Source organism: Narcine bancroftii, chromosome 4 (genome assembly GCF_036971445.1).
Source record: "Narcine bancroftii isolate sNarBan1 chromosome 4, sNarBan1.hap1, whole genome shotgun sequence".
NCBI lineage: Eukaryota > Metazoa > Chordata > Chondrichthyes > Torpediniformes > Narcinidae > Narcine > Narcine bancroftii.
In genome coordinates, this window is record NC_091472.1 from 30,514,590 (window position 1) to 30,534,661 (window position 20,072).

Here is a 20,072-nt window from a genome sequence, read left to right on the forward strand (position 1 = left end):
GTGAACTCCAAGGAACAAGGTTCTCTCCATGGTGTCATGCACCTCCAAGTACTCCGTAACCTCATCCTTGACAGTGCACTCCAACAATTTCCAACTACCAATGTCAGGCTAACCGGTCTATAATTTATCTTTTGCTGCCTCTCTCCCTTTTTGAAAAATGGAGTCTCCTTTGTAATTTAGCAGTCCTTCGGAAGCATGCAGGATCTTGGAAGATCATTACCAATGACTCCACACTCTCCATAGCTACTTCTTGCAGAATCCAAGGATGCATTCTATCTCGATCAGGAGACTTGTCTGCCCTTAGACCATCCAGGTACCAAACCACCTTCTCACTGACGATTATGACAGGACTCTCCTCTCTTCCCTGACATCCTTGAAAGTCAGGTATAGTACTAATGTCTTCCACAGAGAAGACTGATTAAAAAATAATTCAGTTCCCCTGCTATCTCCCTGTTTTCTATTACAATTTCTCCAGCAAAATTTTCTATCAGCCCTACATCTACACTCACCTCCTTCTTTACTCATAATATACTTAAAAAAAAACATTTGGTATCCTTTTTGATACAGTATTATAACTGTTCTTGATTCTGGCTGGACATCCTTTCTGTCCAGTAATCCAATATTTCCTTCCCATTATTTCTTTCTGACCTTCACTACCATTTCTCAAACTCCTGTTCATCAATATTCCAAACCCCTTTTCCTGCCTGTTTCAGCCAAATGTCCCCATTATTCTGATAAAAATGATTCAAAGTGCAATGTAACTTAATGGATCCACAGTAGTCCGATCAAACATTATTAGATGACAATTAGAAGTGGGTTAATTCCTGGATATCTTACCAAGCACTCTGTTACTTGGAGAGGAAATGAAGACTTATTCTATCTAGGGCCTCACAGTTCTCTTGGCCTAATTTTCTTCCTTTGAACTTCTTAAGATGTACTGTTTGCCCTGATTAATTTACTCAGACACCTTTGTTTTTACTGCAGCAATGAGGAATGAAGGAGATTACAAAACCACCAGATTTAAAATCTCTTGGTTATTGAGATAAAGGGTACTCAATGCAAATAAAACTAGGCACCAGGAATGAGGAGACCTAGTTGTATTTGTGCACAAGTCTGAAAGAATCAGGGAAAATCGCAAGAGTGATTTATAATGTTTATGAGCTCAAGAGTGTCAGACGTGAGAGATGTTTGTAATGCAAATATACCAAGGAAACTGATTATTTTCCATTGAATGCAGTAAGTTGAGAGTTGATATGTAATAGCAGGCACAAAATGTTGGCATTTGAATTGAAGTGAATGAAATTATTGCCATTAGCAACAGGATCAAAGCAGGAAGATGAATTGCGAAATATCCAGAGATAACGTGGGGAAAACATTTTCATGGAGCATTTACAAGTTGGAATGTTCTGCCTGAGATTATGGCGAATGCACATACAACTTTGATTTTTTAAAAACGGGTAACTGAGTAAATATTAGAAGCCAAAATACTTCTATAGCACCTCTACTTCCTGTGAAGGCTGAGGAAAGTCCATCTCCCATCCACCATCCTGACTACATTCTATAGAGGATGTATTGAGAGCATCCTATGCAACTGTATCACCACCTGGTTTGGAAGCTGTACCACCTTGGACCACAAGACTCTGCAGGGAATAGTGAAGACAGCGGAAAAGATAATTGGGGAACCTCTTCCCAGCATGAAGGACATCTACAACACTTGATGCAGGCTGAAATCCACACATCCCGCATGTAAACTGTTCTCCCTTGTGGCATTTGGCAGAGTGGGAAACACTTTTCCCCCCCAAGCCATCAGGTTCCTGAACTCCCAGTACAGAGGTGGATAGTGTACTGTTGGCTTTCAGTGTATAAGTCTTAATATTGTAATGTGTTAACTGCTCTCCTAAATTGTATCTATGTAAATATGCTCCGTGGGCCTGGAGAAAACCTATCTCATCCTACTGTGTGAACGTGGTATGAATGATAATAAAAGTTGACTTAAATTAACTTGACTACTTGCAGGGCTTTGGAGAAAGAGAAAGACAATTGGATTAAGTAAATTATTATGTAGGTGCCAAAGTGGACTCAATAGACTAAATCACTTTTTTTGTTCTAACAATTCTGTGATGAACTTCATATCTGGTGTCTCTGCTCTGAAAGTAAATGCTTAGCATTTTAATATTACAACCACTGCAAACGCTACAGTTGATATACCACTTTTCTATTACTGGTTGTCATACCATCACTGTGAAATCTTTTACCTAGAGTAACCCGTTACTTGCTGAATTGGTTCTGTGTCCTTTCATTAAAAGCTAATTAAAATGCTTCACAGAAATTATTGGGACTCTTTCAATGGTTCACATCTGGTATATGAAATTTATTCATTAGACTTTTCAGTCATTCATTGTATGCAAGTCTAACCTAGCTTGGTTTACTTAACCCTGTCTAGTTAATTATATCATCTTGTTTATGGCATGTACTTTTTTCCCATAATCAGTGTAATTTTCAATTCATGGATAAGAATAGACCATTGAACAAATATTATCATAAAAATAACTTCCAACTTTTAAATATTTTTGCACTGTTATGGCCCCAGAGGACCCCAAAACCCAGTAGCAATAGAAATTCACCAAGACAAATGGTTACTTAAACAAAAGTTACTTGTAATTTTCTTTAAACAGAAAAACAGGATCAAACTTTAACTTTTTACTATTAACTTAACTTAACCCCCTTCTAATTCTAAGCACATGTGTATGTAATGTGTATAATTTCAGAAAAGTTCTTTGATTCACAGTCCAATCTCATTTCTCACTCCTCCAAGTTTACCGGTATCAGGCAATTCTTATACTGTGCATAGAATTTAACATTTATGAATTTTCACCAAGCTCTGGCACTCAAAGGTAATTGGTTACCAGTCATGAAGGTTCTTGTTGGTTTCAGAAAGAGCTTTGTTGCTTGTTGGACACACACAAACCGATTCCCTCCGATCAGCCACTTCATTGTCTTGCCAAAGAAACTTACCCCATCAGGGTTTATCAAATGATAACTCTTTTTCTGAAGGTCACCACAGATTTCCTTTTGTTTCCCTTATTTCAGCTGAAGCACTCTAGCCAGTCATTTCCTCTTGTATGGCCCACAAGGATTTTCAACAGGCTGAACTTAAAACTCTTCAAATTGGGGTTTTAACAAGCTATCAGCTTGCCATGACTGCAGAAACTAGTTTTTCTCTCTCTCTCTCCCTCTCTCTGCTTGCAAAACTACATGACCTTCCAGAACAGCGAACTGCAATCAGACAGATTGAGGCACTAAACTCAAACTTCTGAGTCCGTTCATCTATTGCTTCTAAAACAATAATCCATTTACATCTGCCTTTGAAATTCTTTTGCAAAGCAGTCTCCTTGTTTTATTGTCTTTGCAAAGCTCTCGGTGCCTGCGTGACTCACTTTCAGCAAAGTTCTTGCATTTTAAATGAGATCTGTTTTTGAAGTGTTTGTGACCTACACTACTCCCACAATCTATCTCCTTCAAAACCCTATCATTACAGAGTTCTGTGTTGTGTATTGGCCTATGTGTTGTGTGGTTTTATGTTTAAAAAGTGACAGTTTGCTTGAGAGAGCCAAAGTGAAGGTGGACTGCTGAGAGAGTGGGAGGCAGACTGAGCATGTGCAGAAAATGAAAATAAAATTCTGGACTTGGACAATAAACCACCACTGGGCAGTGCTGTGGAGTGGAAGAAGGCTCAGGGCATGAGTCATGGTCTGGACGACAGTTTAGAATGTTGGGATTTCAAAAAGGATGAACATTCCGAAGACAGCCAGAAGGATCCAGACCAAGCCAATGGTTCCTCTCTTTACAAGCAACTCAAGACAACCTTGAATTTTGTGCTCTCTCTCTCTCTCTCTCTCTCTCTCTCTCTCTCTCAAAGATCTTTTGGCTTCAGTTTACCAAAAAAACTGAATTTTGTTTATGTTCTTTGCTTCGGTGGAGATCGAAGTTTTGTGTATGTTTTGTGTCTAAGTTTTTCTGTGGGCTGGTTGGAAATATAACCTAGACTTTGATTATGTATGTTATATTTAGGATTGGGAATTTAATGTGGTTCACTAAAACGTCAGTTATCCTACCCTAATGTTAAAATGAATGAAATGCAGTTGTTAAACAATTACTGAATTTCTTAGTAGAGAGAACTCGTGGGTTCATCATGCAACATAATTCCTTTCCAGAGGGGGAACAGGCTGAAAATGGGTGGATGGGAAGGTAGACTTAAACAAAGAAAAACAGCTGATTGCAAGAGTCTGTGTGTGCTTGTTTGAGCTTTAACATTTGAATGTGACTTTGTTTTCCAGTGAGGCACTGAAGCGGGATTATTTCCGTTTGCCAGCCCAAGCAATGATCTCTGTGAAATGTTCCTCCTATCACATTGGAACCAAGTGTGTGCTCATGGGAGATGCTGCTCATGCAATAGTTCCTTTTTATGGGCAAGGCATGAACGCTGTAAGTGTTGTGTGTTGCTGTTGGGCTACGTTGCCTTCAGATCTTCTGTTAGATCAAAAGGCAATGATAGCTTAAAAACAAAATACTCATCCGTAACCCCTTCAATTCTTTCAGTTAATTCTGTTCAAGATTTAAGGTTTGAAAAGTTTTGTGATCTTAAATACTAATCTTTTCACTCACTACAGTATCATTATTGACCAATTGAGTTGTGGTTGAAAGTACTGGTTAGGCTACAGGTAGAGTTTTCTGCCTAAATATGGTCATCACATTTAAGGAAAAGCATGAAGTCTCTGGAGAGGATGCAGATAAGACTTCATAATCTTGAATAGTCCTACATGATTGTATGGTTCCCTCTATGAAAATCAAATAATCCTCAGTATCCACTAACTATCTGAACATATTACAGGTATTCCCCACTTTATGAAACTAGAGTGTTCCTAGGAGACCTTTTGTAAGCTGAAATGGTGTAAAACGAAGACCCATTCACTACTATTGAAAACTATTTTCATAAAAAGCAAAAACTCTTGTAAAAGAGAACACAGCATTCTCCGTAAAAGCAGATTTTTTGTGTGACTCTACAAAGCAGGGTACACCTGTGTATTTCTTTTGAGATAATTCTGTCCTCGGGAAATTTTGTCAAGTTAATAGTGGTGAGTTCTATGCCAATCCAAGATGCCTTTCAGTCCTCATAATTAGTTTCACTCTTTCTTCAGTGATGGATATTTTAATTTTGGCCTTGTTGCTTTTATTTCCACAAGACGTTAATCATTGTGTTCACTGCAAAGGCCCACTTCAATATCAGCACTCACACTAAGTAATTATACAAAATAATCAGAGATGCTCGAGTATAAATTATCCCGCAGGAATTATTTCAACGGAACAATTTCCTACCCATGGAAGGATTTAGAAACAGCAAAGGTAGCATTTTAATGACAATGGAATAGCACAAACAAAACAAAAGGATTTACTTTATTATGTTGTTTTCTTAGAATAACTCTCATCTCTGATTTCTGACACTACTGCAATTAAATCCCCATCTCATCGGATCATTAATTCAGCTCCATTTTTCTCCATTTCAAACCATGGAAATTAATAATCTGAAGAGCAGTTTAAATACAAAATCTATGCATGAACAATTTGATAGGTATTTGTCACGTTGTCCAAGAAGCATTCATGAGAATAATTTAATGAATGTCCAAAGGCTGCAGAGAACTTTTTGATGTATTTTTAGTAATTTTGACATTTTTTCAATATGTCATTTTAGAGGTCTTCCTTCAGCAAATAAAAGGTAAAATGCATGACAATATAGAATACCTTTTATTTGACCTCTAAAATGACATATTGAAAAAATGTGGATTAGGCAGATTCTCACGTTGCATTGGAGTCATTTCTGTTTCTGTAGTTATAATTTTACATGGAAAGCATCTGAAGAGAGAAATCTGCTCGTAGTTCTTTTGAAGATTGCGGGAAGTTTCACCAACTTCTAAGACTATTTTCTTGTTTTTCTCTCCTGAAGGGTTTTGAAGATTGTATTGTCTTTGATGAACTAATGGACCAGTTTCACAATGACCTTTGTGAGTCTATAAATCTTGTGGAGCTCAGTTTGTAATTTTTATTGTCCTTGTGGTCCAGCTTTCTCCAATAATGATTTTAATGGAAACCTTTTTTAACCAAAGAAAAGGAGGTGGCTATCTGAAAATGATCTACCAGAAGTGGTTGAACTGTTACAAAGTTTAAAAGGCATTGAGAAAGGTGCTTGGATAGGAATGGTTTGGGTGAATTATATGGAAATAGGATGAACATGTGTTGTCAATGTGGTCAGCATAGACAAATGAGGGAAAGTTTCAATGCTGAAACATAATGATTCTGTTCTAGAAACTGCTAGCTTCTCATTATGTAAAATTGCATTGGTTTCACATGGTTCACCCTGGAATTTCACACAGCAAAAGAGGATTTCAAACTGGAACCAGTGCAGATATTCAGTCTAATTAAAATGCAGTTGGGTCTAAATTTGGCTGCACGGACTCGTGGGCTGTAATGGCCTGTTATCATGCTGTATGTCTACATTTACCTACATTTTAAACTTGAAGGAAACATATTTTTGAAACCAAATTCCTAAAGTGCCACCTGTAAGTCTGGAAATAGTACACAGGATTGTATAAGCATTCATATGTACACACTCATGCTTGAATATTTGAAAAGATACAGGCCCTTCTGACCCATGAGCCCGTGCTCCCCAATTAACTTACTGACCCTCTTATGTTTCTGGAGGGTGAGAGGAAACCAGAGCATCTGGCGAAAACCCATGGGGAGAACATAACAAACTCCTTAAAGACAGCACCAGATTCAAACCCGGGTCACTGTTACTATAATAACATTGTACTAACCACTGTGCTACTTTATAAATGACCTCTGAATTCAAACATAATGCATTCTTAATGGTCATTTTCAAATTGATCTCATTTTGTTGAGCAACGTTTTTCTCCCCAGAAAGTCTGCCAATAATAAAGTGACTTTTTATTTTATTCAAATTACAAGTTGATGTTTTGAGGAGCCTTTTGAACTGAGAGCAATTCTACATTGCAGCTAAATGCCTTCCTGAATTTTCAAGGGTGCGTGTACCTGATGACCATGCTATAGGTGATCTGGCTCTGTACAACTATGTGGAGGTGGGTAGAAAACAGAATTCTTTCTTAAATAAATAGATTTTGATTTGATGACAAGGTTCTATGTGGGGCGTCTGAAGTCATTTGCTTTCTGAACTTTGTATCTTCTAATGGTTGATCGAGATCCATTCTCATCAAAACCACAAGGATGAATCAGCAATTCACTGCTGGGGATAGTGAGTAGATGAAGGCAAATTTTATTTGAGGGCAATCTAATTTTAGCCTAAGCTTAAGAGAATTTCTCAGCTCCTTCCTGGAAGCTGGGGTAATATTGCTCATGAAATGTACCTGCTTTTGTCAGACAACATAAAATGATGAGGGAATTTTATTCTGTCTCTATTTCATCACCGGGGTCAGCTACAAAATTTGTGAATGGAGATCTAGAAACACAGGGCTAAGGACATGCAGTAATGAAGCACACAATGAATGGGGCCACCTAGTATTTTATAATGTGGGAAGAAAAGCAATAAAGGGTATGGGAAAGATGAGATTGATGCTGGAAAGTTGACCAGTATGAATGGGAGAAAAAAGATGATGTGTCAGGTCAGAATCCTTAATCAAGATTGAGTGCACAAAAGGGAGCTCGCCAGTATAATGAAGACAAAGTGTGAGAGGTCAGACAGGAGCCTGGGAGGAGTGATGGATGATGAACAAACCAGGAAGTCAAGGCGGGTGATTGGCGGGTGCCAGACAAAGTTTGGGATGGGGGATGAAAAGAGAAGAAAAGGGAGCCAGGTGGAAGAAAGCAAGAAGTTTATTGTCATACTAGAAAACTGAAGCCACACAAAGTGTTGAAAGAACTCCAGCCAGGCAGCATCCATGGAAAGCAATAGACAATCAACGTTTCAGACCTAAAATCCTTCATCAGGAATCAGGTAGCAGAAAACGAATAGGGTGGAGTAGGAGACAGCTTCAGGGGGTGATGAGTAGAGTCAAAGGCTGCTGGTGGTAAAAATCTGTTAGAGAAGGTGATAATGGTGAAACTAAAGTAGCCTTAGCCTGAGTTTGACTGCTTCACAGCAAAGGGGGCCCATGAAGTTTGAGCAGAGTCCAAGGACATATGCAAGAGTTTGAGAAGGGCTGATTTAGATGATAATCTGGTCAATTGGATCAGCAGATGACACAAAGATTGGAGGCATTGTGGATGGTGAGGAAGGCTTTCAAAATTTGCAGGGGGATCTGGACCATCTGGAAAATGGGGTAAAAAATGGTAGATAGAATTTAATGCAGACAAGTGTGAGATGTTGCATTTTGGAAGGGCAAACCAAGGTAGGGCATATATGGTAAATAGTTGGGCACTAAAGAGTGCAGTAGAACAGAGGGTTTTGGGAATTCAGATACATAATTCCATGAAAGTGGTGCCACAGGTTTGTAAAAATATATTTTAGCGCAGTGGCATTCATAATCAAAGTATTGAGTATAGGAATTGGGATGTTATGGTAAAGTTGTATAAGACTTTGATGAGGCCAAATTTGGAGTATTGTGTGTAGTTTTGGTCAATTAACTGAAAGAAAGACACCAATAAGATAGAAAGAGTGCAGAGAACATTTGCTCGGCCTTCAGGGAATTACAGGGAAAGGTTAAACAAGTTAGGAGTTTATTCCCTGGAGTGTAGAAGAATGAGGGGAAATTTGATAGAGGTATAAAAAATTATGATGGCTATAAATAGAGTAAATTCAATTGGGATTTTTCTGCTGTGTTTAAGTGAGATACAAACCAGAAGACGTGGTTTAAGGGCAAAAGGGGAAGGTTTAAGGGGAAGTTCTTCACACAAAGTGGTGGGAATATGGAACAAGCTGTCAGCTGAAGTTGTGAATGAGGGCTCAATTTTAACACAAGAAAAATTCAGACAGGTAGATGGATGGGAGGGGTATGGAAGGATATGGCCTGGGTGCAGGTCAGTAGTTCAGCACAGACCAAAAGGGCCTGAATTATAATGTTCTATGGTCCTATACAACCTAACAATTGCAAATTAGCTGCACCAATTGAATACACTGACTTCCCTGGTGGTTTTCAAGGAAGTTCATGAATCATCTAGTGGAGTGCAATAAAAAGCAATTTAGATTTTCCTGAAAGCACTCTTTGTTTAAAGCACTGAATTTAAAAAATGTCCAATTTAATTTGCAATGGTCTTGAAAAGAAACCCACTGATGATTACAATATAATGTATTTTGGTACAATACTTACTCTCCTTACTACATTAAGGCCTGTGCAAAACGATCAGCCTTCATGCACTTTACAAATCAATTGATTAGAGGAGTTGATATGTTATGTGGAAGTTATTTAAGACATTGGTGAGGTCAAGTTTGGAATATCGTGTGCAATTTTGGTTACAGGAGAGAGTGCAGAGAAGATTTGCTAGGATGTTTCCGAGACTTCAGGAGATGAGTTACTGGGAAAGATTAAACCGGTTAGGACTTTATTCCTTGGAGCGAAGAAGAATGATTTGATAGAGGTTTACAAGATTATGAGTGAATATGAGTGGATGTGAGTAGGCTTTTTCCCACTTAGATTGGTGGGAGGTCATAGTTTTAAGGTGAAAGGGGGAAGGATTAGGGGGAGCATTAGTGGAAAGTTCTTCACTCAGAGAGCGGTGAGAGTGTGGAACGGGCATTATGCGGGCCCGATCTTGAGTTTTAAGGATATCTACATGGAAGTAGATTAGTGGGATGAGCAAAATAGTGCTCAGCACAGACTATAAGGGCCAAATGGCCTGTTTCCTGTGTTGTAGCATTCTATGGTTCTATAATTATTACAATTTTTAGTTCCAGTTGCAACATGATTATTACAAGTTTTCTTTGTTTGCTTTCAGATGCGCAAGCATGTGAACTCAAAATGGTTTATTTTCCGTAAATACGTGGATAATTTCCTCCATTTCTGTATGCCAAAGACTATTGTGCCATTGTACACCATGGTAAGATAATTAAAATTTGTGTATTTTACACGATCACACCATTCATAGGGAATGTAACGTTGTTTAAATCCTTTCTAAAGCTGTGGCTTTTGTTTTAGGTGACTTTCACCAGAATAAGTTATCAGAAGGTGATAGAACGGCACAAGTGGCAATGCAAGGTATCTGATTAACTTTTTAAAAAGGGATAATCGAATAAACCATCACAGAAACGGAACCATTGATACATGATGTATGGGTTGACATGATGACAATTTAAATGAGACATTTGCCTGCACTTGGTCGAATTGTGTCTGACTAAATATCTCTTAAATTTTGCTGTCATCATCTGCTTCCACCATGCCTTGGCTATGCATTCCAAGCATTAGCAACAGTCTAAAGCTTGCCTCAGATCACCTCAAAACTTTCCTCCCTCACCTTAAAGCTAATGCCGTCTCGTATTGGACATTGGGGGTGGGGGGGGTGGGTGGAGGTAAAAGACAAAGACTTGTTCACTGGATAACAATTTTTTTCCAAAGTTTTGGCTTCCTGAAAAAAAGTTGGGGCTTATAATAGACATCTTCAAGCTGGTTGATATATCGGACTAGGTGTTACAATCCCTGACATTTCAGTATTGGTTAGATTCATCCTCTCTCATCGAGTTTGTACAGTCAGTTGCCTCAATTACAATAATGGAGGATGACCACTAGGAAATATTATCTGGTATCTGGTACAAAACGCCAAGGCAGGCCCACAACAGGCTGATCAGAGGTGGATGTGTCTTCCATATCCATTACTCCTAGTGGTCATTTGGAGCTTAGATAGGATTCCTCTTTTTTTTAAACCAGTGACTGCTCATTTCAGCTGAGTTGGAGAGGGATTTAATTGCCTTTCTGAGAGCCTGCCCTGTGATTTCTACTTTCTTCAGAAGCTTTGTCATGGATTTTGCAACAAATCCTCTACAACCAACTTCAACCAGGCACACCCTCATTTTCCAGCATCACTCTTCTGCCTCTGTGCCAGAGAAGTATAATGTAGTGTCTTCTGTTCTTGTGCTTCATACATGGTACCCTCAATAATGAAGACAATCTGCTAAGAGCTGGACCAGAGTACCAGATCTGGTCTTAGGTTGGTGCTGGCAATTTCTGGTGGAAAGATAAGTTGCTGGCCGAGGTCTACAAGCAATTTCCAGTCTCTGTGGCCTATGCTTTGGAGTGAGGAGGAGTGGGTTCTGTGACTTATTCCCTCCAAAATGAAAGGTACTAGGCCTGGGATAGTGTCTAGGCTTTGGGTGTTTGATGTCAGGGCATTCAAAATTAATTTTGAGTTTGACTGCTAGACATCTCGGCACTTGATTGTGTCATCATATATATTGACCTTGGGTGAGACTGACATTACACCCAACCAAAATATGCTTGAGGGTAGCAGGAACTGCGCAGAGGGGACATCCTGGGTCCTCTCCCAGCCACAGATTTAGGTTTGTGGGAGAGGGCAGGACATCATAAGTGTGCCTCTTGATAAAGCTTGTTCTATTTGACTCTTTATTCCACAGGTCCATCCAGGTTAGTCTCCTTTCAATGCCTTCCCATCTTGTCCATTGACTTTGTTTTGGTTGAGATATGGCTTTGACAAACCTGGTTGCTGCTTCTTGTCGGTGCCCTTCCTCCAGCACCATAATGATGCTAACATTCTGGATTAGTTCAACTGACCTAAAAATGTTTTGCCGCTGATTTTTGTTCGTATGCAGTACACAATGCCTCTCGTGTCAATGTTCAACAATAGTCGGCTAGAATTGATGGATTCCAGTCGCCCTGATACCACCTTTCCATGGTCACAATGTCCTGGGGAAACATTTCACCCAGGACTGCACCAAGATCAGCAGGGAAGAAGTCCAAGTGCGAAAGCAGAAAATGAATTATCAATGACATGTCGCACTTCATGGTTTTGTATGTTTTTTTTAAAAAGTAGAAACTACAAAAGTTGTAACTCCCCACTTAACTGGGTGTGGAAAGAAATAAATTTCCCCCCACCCCCCCACAGGTGTGGATGACTTCTGAAAGCTTCAGCAACATCCATCCCCCCCCAACCATACTAATAAAATTATGTCTAAGTCAGCTCACAACCCCAATGAATTCAATCCCAAAGCTTGTTCTGGATCATCAATATCAATCAAGCTCTTTGACATATTTATCTTCCCGTTCCAATTTCCATTCTTCTTATCAGATGTCTTCCTCTTGGGAGGAGAGTGCCTTTCAGGAGCCCTGTCTGGCAAAGAATTGGCAAAAATTAAAGCATCGTGATCACTCTCAAAAAACTGTGATTGGAAATTACCATAAAAGATCTTCAAAACTGCAGGGTTTCGAAAAGAAAATTTATAACCCTTCCTCCAAAGCACCTCTTTAGCAGAATTAAATTCTTTACGCCTTTTAATAATTTCTTGACTTAAACCCAGATAGAAAAAAAACCTTATTTCCCTGTACCATCAATGGGGACTGATATCTACGTGCATTTTGGACCGCTACTCTCAAAATAGTTTTCCTATCTTGGTACTGTAAACATTGGATCAAAACAGCTCGTGGAGGTTGACCTGGATATGGTTTACTTCTTAAGGCTCTGTGTGCCCTATCTAATTCCAAACCTTCCGAAAAAAATTCCAATCCTAATGCTTCAGGGATCCATTAAATTTTTTTTTTATTGGATCCGAACCCTCAATTCCTTCCAGAATTCCCACTATTTTAACATTAATCCGGCGGCTTTGATTTTCCAAAGAATCTATCTTCTTCAGTAAGTCCTTCTTCTGAATTTTCCATCCAACAAAAGAATCTTCCACTTTTTCTAATTTTTCTTTATTACGTTCCACTTGTTCTTTACAAACTTGAAAGGCACCTTCCATTTTCTTAAAATTGTCTTGAACTGTATCCACCATATTCAAGCATCTATTCACATCAGCTTTAACGACAGAAATATCTTTCTTAACAGAAGAAACTTCTTCACAAATATTATTCATTTTTTCAGTCATATTCATAAATCCATGATCAATCTGAGTAGACATTTGTGTTGACATATTGATGAGCTACAGATTCCAAAATTGTAAAAACAGCATCAAAATTGGTATCACTAGTCTCTCCTTGAGGTCTACCTTCTCTCACTTCAGTAACAGTCAATGATGATTCTTCCATTTCTTCAATTTGAAAATAAGTTTTTCGTTGTTGCCCCTTTGATTCTGCCATCGATTTCATCACCTTACTTCTGGACTGCATACCTACAGACCCAGACTCAACGTGTTCAGGCCATTGCCGGCCGACTTCACTGAAAGCCCAAACCCTGTCTAAAAGATCTTGGACGCACTGCGCATGCCCGGCAGTGCCAGGACCCGCGCATCGGGCCCGACCTGTAGACTCTGGATATGCTACAGTGTGCCCAACATGGCGGGCGTGCTGATCAAGATAAGAAGAAAAAATTGGAAGCCCGGCGCCATCTTGTGAGGGCGCTGGGGAAATACTTAAGTGAGCTGGAGTGCGTTGCTGCTTAGGTGGCTGTCCAATCGATTTCGTGAATAGGTAGGCCTCATTTCTTCTGTACTCTTAAAAGGAAGTTTCTTCTGAATCTGTGTTTTTGATTTCTTTGTATTAGCAGCCATTGTAGTCTTTCAACATTCAGACAACTTCAGAGCAAACTTTCAAGACTTTTTTTACAGTATTTTAATTCGGGTATTTATTGGTCCAAATTGGGGAAGACGGAATTATACTTCTTCCTTCGCCATCAGGTCACCCACTCACCTCCCCCCCCCCCCCACCCCCATGATTTTGTATGTTTGAAGTAGTCTTAAAATATGACAGGACATCACAAAAATAGGATAATTTAAGGTAATTTTCATGATCAGCAGCCCAAAATCTATAAAATACACCCAGAAGTGTTCAGGATGCAAAATCTTCCTTGTCCAGTATTAATTTATCCAGTTTGTGCTTCTCAAATAAGAAGCAAATGGACTTCAAAGGTTAAATTATCCTGCACATTTTAACATGCATGCAGTAGAGTATTTAGCCATTGCATTCCTGTAGCTCAGTGTTGGCAATCTTCCAAAAAAAACAAATCAAGCTGCACCGGTTTTTTTCTGCTATTCTCACTAATCACAACCAATTGAAGGTGAGTGGGAAATGAGTAAAATTGCTTAGGTCTGTCCTGCCTATGAGGTCAAATTCAATCTGGAAAATTACTGCCCGGTTAACTACTCACAAATCAACAGCAATGTTGTGGAAGGGAGAAATTATAATGGTGGCAAGTGGCACTAGTTTAGCAATCATCCATTGTCAAATGCTCAGTTTGGGCTCTGCCAAATTCACTTACCTCCTGAACCAAACATAGACAAATGATCTACTCTAGCAGTAGAGCGGGACATCAAAGCAACATTTGATTCTGGCATTAAGAAGCTGTGGCTATACGAGAGTGTGCAGGAATCAGGAAACATCCTCTGCTGGTGGGAATCATACCAAGCAAAAAGGAAGATGGCTTCCAACCTCATCCAATCTCAGGCACAGGACATCTCTGTAGGTGTTCCTCATTGTCATGCTGTAGGCTGATTCGCAACTCATCAGATAAAGGTGTACTCCACAACCAAACCTGTACTGTAACTAGGCCTGGGTTGATTGGTGGCAAGTTATATTTACATCTCACAAGTGCCAGCAATGACATATTCAAGAGAAAATCCAGCTATCATTCCCTGTATTACCACTATTAATATCTTGGGGGACACCAATGACCAGAAACTCAGCTCCAGTGGCCATATTTACCATGTGATACAAAGGTGGGTACTGCAGTAAGTTGGCACAACATCTACGGCCGAACAGCCTGCACTGTAGTGTTCTATAATTCTATAAATCTCCCTTCCTACCTCCCCAAAGCTTGTCCATCATCTTCAAGGCTTTCAACAGGAAGATAATGAAATTCTGTTCCCTTGTCTGATGAAGAAGCTCGGCACCAAGAGAACACCTAGCAACCCACTTGAAAACATAGCTACTCCTATGCACAGTCATTCTCTCCACATTGCCGTTGTCATACCGACGCTCCTGTTCAGCTCCAAATCATGGGTCCTCTACCGGCATCACCTATGGCTCCTAGAACGCTTCCATCAGCGCTGTCTCTGCTCCATCCTCAACATTCATTGGAGTGATTTCATCACCAACATCGAAGTACTCGAGCTGGCAGAGTCCGCAAGCATCGAATCCACGCTGCTGAAGACCCGACTGTGCTGGGTGGGTCACGTCTCCAGAATGGAGGACCATTGCCTTCCCAAGATCGTGTTATATGGTGAGCTCTCCACTGGCCACCGAGACAGAGGTGCACCAAAGAAGAGGTACTAGGTCTGTTGAAAGAAATCTCTTGGTGCCTGCCACGTTGACCACCGCCAGTGGGCTGATCTCACCTCCAACCGTGCATCTTGGCGCCTCACAGTTCGGCGGGCAGCAACCTCCTTTGAAAAAAGACCACAGAGCCCACCTCACTGACAAAAGACAAAGGAGGAAAAACCCAACACCCATCCCCAACCAATTTTCCCTTGCAACCACTGCAACCGTACCTGCCTGTCCCGCATCGGACTTGTCAGTCACCAACGAGCCTGCAGCAGACGTGGACATACCCCTCCATAAATCTTCATCCACGAAGCCAAGCCAAAGAAAGAAGATCACAACACTTTGTAATTTGGTGAAACTCCACAACAGAGTGGAGTGGATATTCAAAAGAACCATTTAGCTCTTCCACCCAGCTGTGTAAACATATCAGCAAATTTATGATGTTGATGGTGATTAGAGGAAGAGAGAGGAAGGCACATGGCTACAAAGAGTGTTCAACAAAGGTGATAGCATTAGCTTAACATTACAGGATTGACTATATTGAGAGAGAGGGGCTCATTGAATGAGCTTTTAATGTTCCTGTCAGCAGGAACTGTCAACACCTGCAGCGAGCAACAATTGAAAGCCTCTCTATCCATTATCCAGTTGCCCCGTTTAAATATACCACTGAATGCATTTAATTTGACCTTGAGTTTCAGCAATAGCATCAACAAGACTGGGAGGATTGTCTGAAGGGATGACATTTCCATGGCACTCATTTGATAACTCGTTAATACAAGCGCTACTTACAACATCTTGAAGACAAGCAGCCTCTAAGAACCAGCATGAGGGGGTTTTGACTTGGAGACATCCTCTGAGTTGTCCATCCACTCATGGTTTTTCTAATTGGAACCATTCTTTTGGCGTGAGAATTGCATCATTGGGTTAAAAACAGTTCAGCTGGGCATCTTCTGCAGGAGCAGAAATGTCCTCCAAGGAAAAACATGCAAGTCTGCAGGCGTTGAAGTAAAAACACAATGCTGGAGAAACACGGTAGGTCAAACAGGGTATTTTACGAAGCAATTTTGGTCTCAAGGTAAATCCATCAGGACTTAAGCCTGAAATGTCGGTTATGTACCTTTATCTTTGCTCTATAAAATACCGTTTCTTATTTCCTCCAAGGAAGTGTGTGGACTTTGGTGCTGTAATTCCCTGGTTGTTCAAGGTCCATCCCAATCACTGGCATCTCATTGACTGAACATCTGACCCTATGAGCTCCCTGCCACTGCTACAGCAGTGACCTATTGCTTTTTTCCGACACGTTCCATGCACATTTCCTATCCAATCCATTTCGCCACGCCACAGCTCACACCGACATTGTTTCTTCAGAGCTGACTGCAGGTGGCTCACAGCGTGACTTATGCTAAAATATGATCCGATTGTTACGTGCAAGATAGGTAAGGCAATTTCTTTTCCTTTCAGGTCATCAATTCCATGTTGTGCTTGGTGGGAGGATCAGCAGCAATTTTAGGAATGGTATTGCTCTTCAACTTCCTGCCCAATTCATTTCATTTCCTCGAGCTGTGGAACCGGGATTTCAGCTTCAACTAATCAAATAAGAAACAAAATTCCTGTGGTTTAACCTCCGCCACCCCCCACCCCAAAAAAATCAGAGCGCAAGGGAATGATAGAAAGCACCGTCATTAAGCATGGGCTGCAATAAGTCCATTTCAATTCTCGAGAAGAACTTTGTCCTTTCTCATTCATAACACAAACTGCTTGCCAGGAATCTGGGGTCTGCTCCTTTGGGCAGCGACTGGCCAATATTAACAGGGCAGTGTCTCCCTGACCAAGAAACAACGTCCTTTTGAAATGAGACGGGATCCTTGAAGTCTGAAAGGCAGGATCTTCTGCCACTGATCAATCACCTCATTAGAGAAGGTGGCGGATGGCATGACCTCCAGATTAAATTAGAATGCTGCCACATGGCTTCAATGACTACACTGGGAATCAAATTTAAAACAAAAAGAAATGCCAGGAAATGATTTACAATTGAACAAAGCAAACATGATAAAAATAAATTCTATTGTTTAAAGCTTGAAACCATTTGGGCACTGAAATGCTACCACAAAGCTGCTGAATTCACTCACTCCAAAACTTCTAAGGAATAATTTGCTTTATGCACATATAGAAAACTTCCTAGAAAGTAACTGCATTGAATACCTATGGGTGGGTTGTCAGTTTTCAAAACAGATCGTCCTTCTGCTGACTTAAAATTCAAAGGTGCAAAGAAAGAAAATCTGCACGACAGGACTTGTATTTTCAACTGAACAGTACAGCATAGAAACAAGCCCTTCAGCTCATGATATGTGTACTGGCCATAATGCCCAATTAAACTAGTCCCATCTGCCTTCACGAGATTCATGCCCCATTCCCTATTAACACAGATGGAAGCCATTTGATCCATCCAAACAATGCCAGTCCCCAGAGCAATCCAATTCAAATTTCTCTGTAGCAATACAACTAATTTCTCCTACATATGCCCATCAACCCCATTCAATTCCCTTTGCTATTAACCTACACGGGTACAGTGCAAATTTTTTAGGTGCCGGAGCTGACAAAATGCTTGCCACTTTCAATATCCTCTCATCCAATTTGTGTACCTGCTCATGACATGAACGGGATAAGGAAGTTGCCCAGTACATGAAATGAGCAGGTACACCAACCTGATGTCACACACATGCACACACACATGCTTATAATGTTAAGACCAAAACCAAGATGAAAGAAATATATGAATTCCTGAGCTCCACAGAAATATAGTGATAAGACATCAACAAGATTATAGTCTATCACTACATTTCAGTGTATAACTGGTACAATAAAACATATAATACCTAATTTAATAGTATGACAAATTATTGCATGGTTTACACACTAATTATTGGCAGAAGTTTGGAAGATTAATTCCAGCAAGGAACGTATTGTCTAATCCCCAAAATGTGTTGTTACATCTCAAACCATCAACAACAGAAGACACAATTCAAAAAGATTAAATTTTAACTCTATTAAATGACTATTAACAATATAACACAGTTAACACCACTATAAATATATGTAGCAAATATACAGATATATATTTATAAACAGTGTGTATGTGGAAAAACCCAGAGCATTACAGTCTGTGTCCAATATTCGAAAAGGAAAATTCCCCAAAAAACCCAGGTCAGTCAGTCAAGTAAGTCAGTCCAAAAAACAGTCCACAGAATTCAATCTCAAAGTTCAATGTCTAAGTTCAGTTCTTTAACTGATAACAAAGGATGTCATATTGAACGTTGGAGAAATGACAGATGTTGCATTGCAGTTAACTTCTGAATCTTCATTTATGAGGCATATGGATTTCATACAGCTCTTCAGCTGGCCTCTGCCACTCCAACTGCCACTCTGCTTCACAGCTGGATTCTCCATTTGTCTCTAAATTTCCAAACAATTGGGAAACCAGCACTCAGATGCATAGATTTCTTAGTAGAAATCCATCCTTTATAATGACAGTCCACAGTCCAAAGGGTCGGTCCATGGTCCACAATTCCTCCTACCCACAAATAAAATTTTGATCTTACAGATCAAAATTTTAGTAATTAATTAAGATGTCACAATATAAAAACAAAGCACTGTGTTCATTATAAGCACACATAGTAACTAATTTCATTTACAAAGTTTAGCATCTAGAAAGACAATCAGCAATGACATTATCATTTCCCTTAATGTGTGTTATCATCAAATCATGTTCTTGTAAAATCAAACTCCAATTTAACAATTATCTATCCTTATTTTTCATTTTACACAAAAAAATGGATTACGATCAGTATATACCATAAGTGCTTTTTGATTTGTGCAAATGTAAACATCAAAATGTTGTAGAGCCAACGCAAGACCTAACAACTCTTTCTCTATGGTGGAATAATTCTTCTGATGATCATTAAACTTATTCAAGAAGTAGGATACAGAATGGTCAAAATACCAATGGTCTAATGATACCATTCTTCAACGTGCAGTCCATTTCCTGATCTTTTCCATATTCATCCAATAGGGGTGCTGTTTAATATGTGGGGCATCACCTGCATCAACATCATGATAAGCTATGGAAATCCTCTGAGATACATTTCAAAATAAATTCTCAAATTTTAAAAATAACTCATTTGTTTCCTTTTCTGAAGTTTCGAGATGAGCAAACTTTGTTTCCCAGTTCTGCAAAACCATAGAATTTTCCAACCTCGGGCTTATCAATTTTTGTGACCCATGACCTTCTCTGAAACTTGTTTTACTTTTTCCTCCTCATTATCCTGTTCGGCAACCATCACCTCTGGCGCAAGTTTATTCTCACTGTGAGGCTCAAAATATGGCTTAATCATATTTACATGACAAACCTGAGTTTCTCATCTGCAATTAGATGTTTCAATAACATAAGTGACTTCATTAATTTTAGACAACTACATAGGGTCCTGAAAACCTAGCCCTAAGAGGATCTGAATGTGTAGGAAACAGAACCAACACTTTGTCACCAGGTTTAAAATTTCTCATCTTTGTCTTGCAATCATACCAAGCCTTCAACTTCTGTTGAGTGCCCTTTAAATTCTCCTTTTGCCATTTCACAAGATTTATGCAACTGATCTTTAAATTTAAATGCACTTCATTATTAACCTA

General features: G+C 39.6%; 1 protein-coding gene across 1 annotated transcript in view; it reads left to right on the forward strand.

Moving 5' to 3' along the window:
• kmo (kynurenine 3-monooxygenase) overlaps nt 1–19,562 on the forward strand; it is a 43,966-nt gene extending 24,404 nt beyond the window's left edge. Inside the window, exons 10-15 of the mRNA XM_069931009.1 lie at nt 4,338–4,485; nt 6,002–6,059; nt 7,072–7,154; nt 9,964–10,065; nt 10,164–10,223; nt 16,851–19,562. Coding sequence (XP_069787110.1) covers nt 4,338–4,485; nt 6,002–6,059; nt 7,072–7,154; nt 9,964–10,065; nt 10,164–10,223; nt 16,851–16,979 — 580 coding nt within the window. The 3' untranslated portion in view covers nt 16,980–19,562. The remainder of the gene's footprint in view (nt 1–4,337; nt 4,486–6,001; nt 6,060–7,071; nt 7,155–9,963; nt 10,066–10,163; nt 10,224–16,850) is intronic.
• Nucleotides 19,563–20,072: the final 510 nt, after the last annotated feature.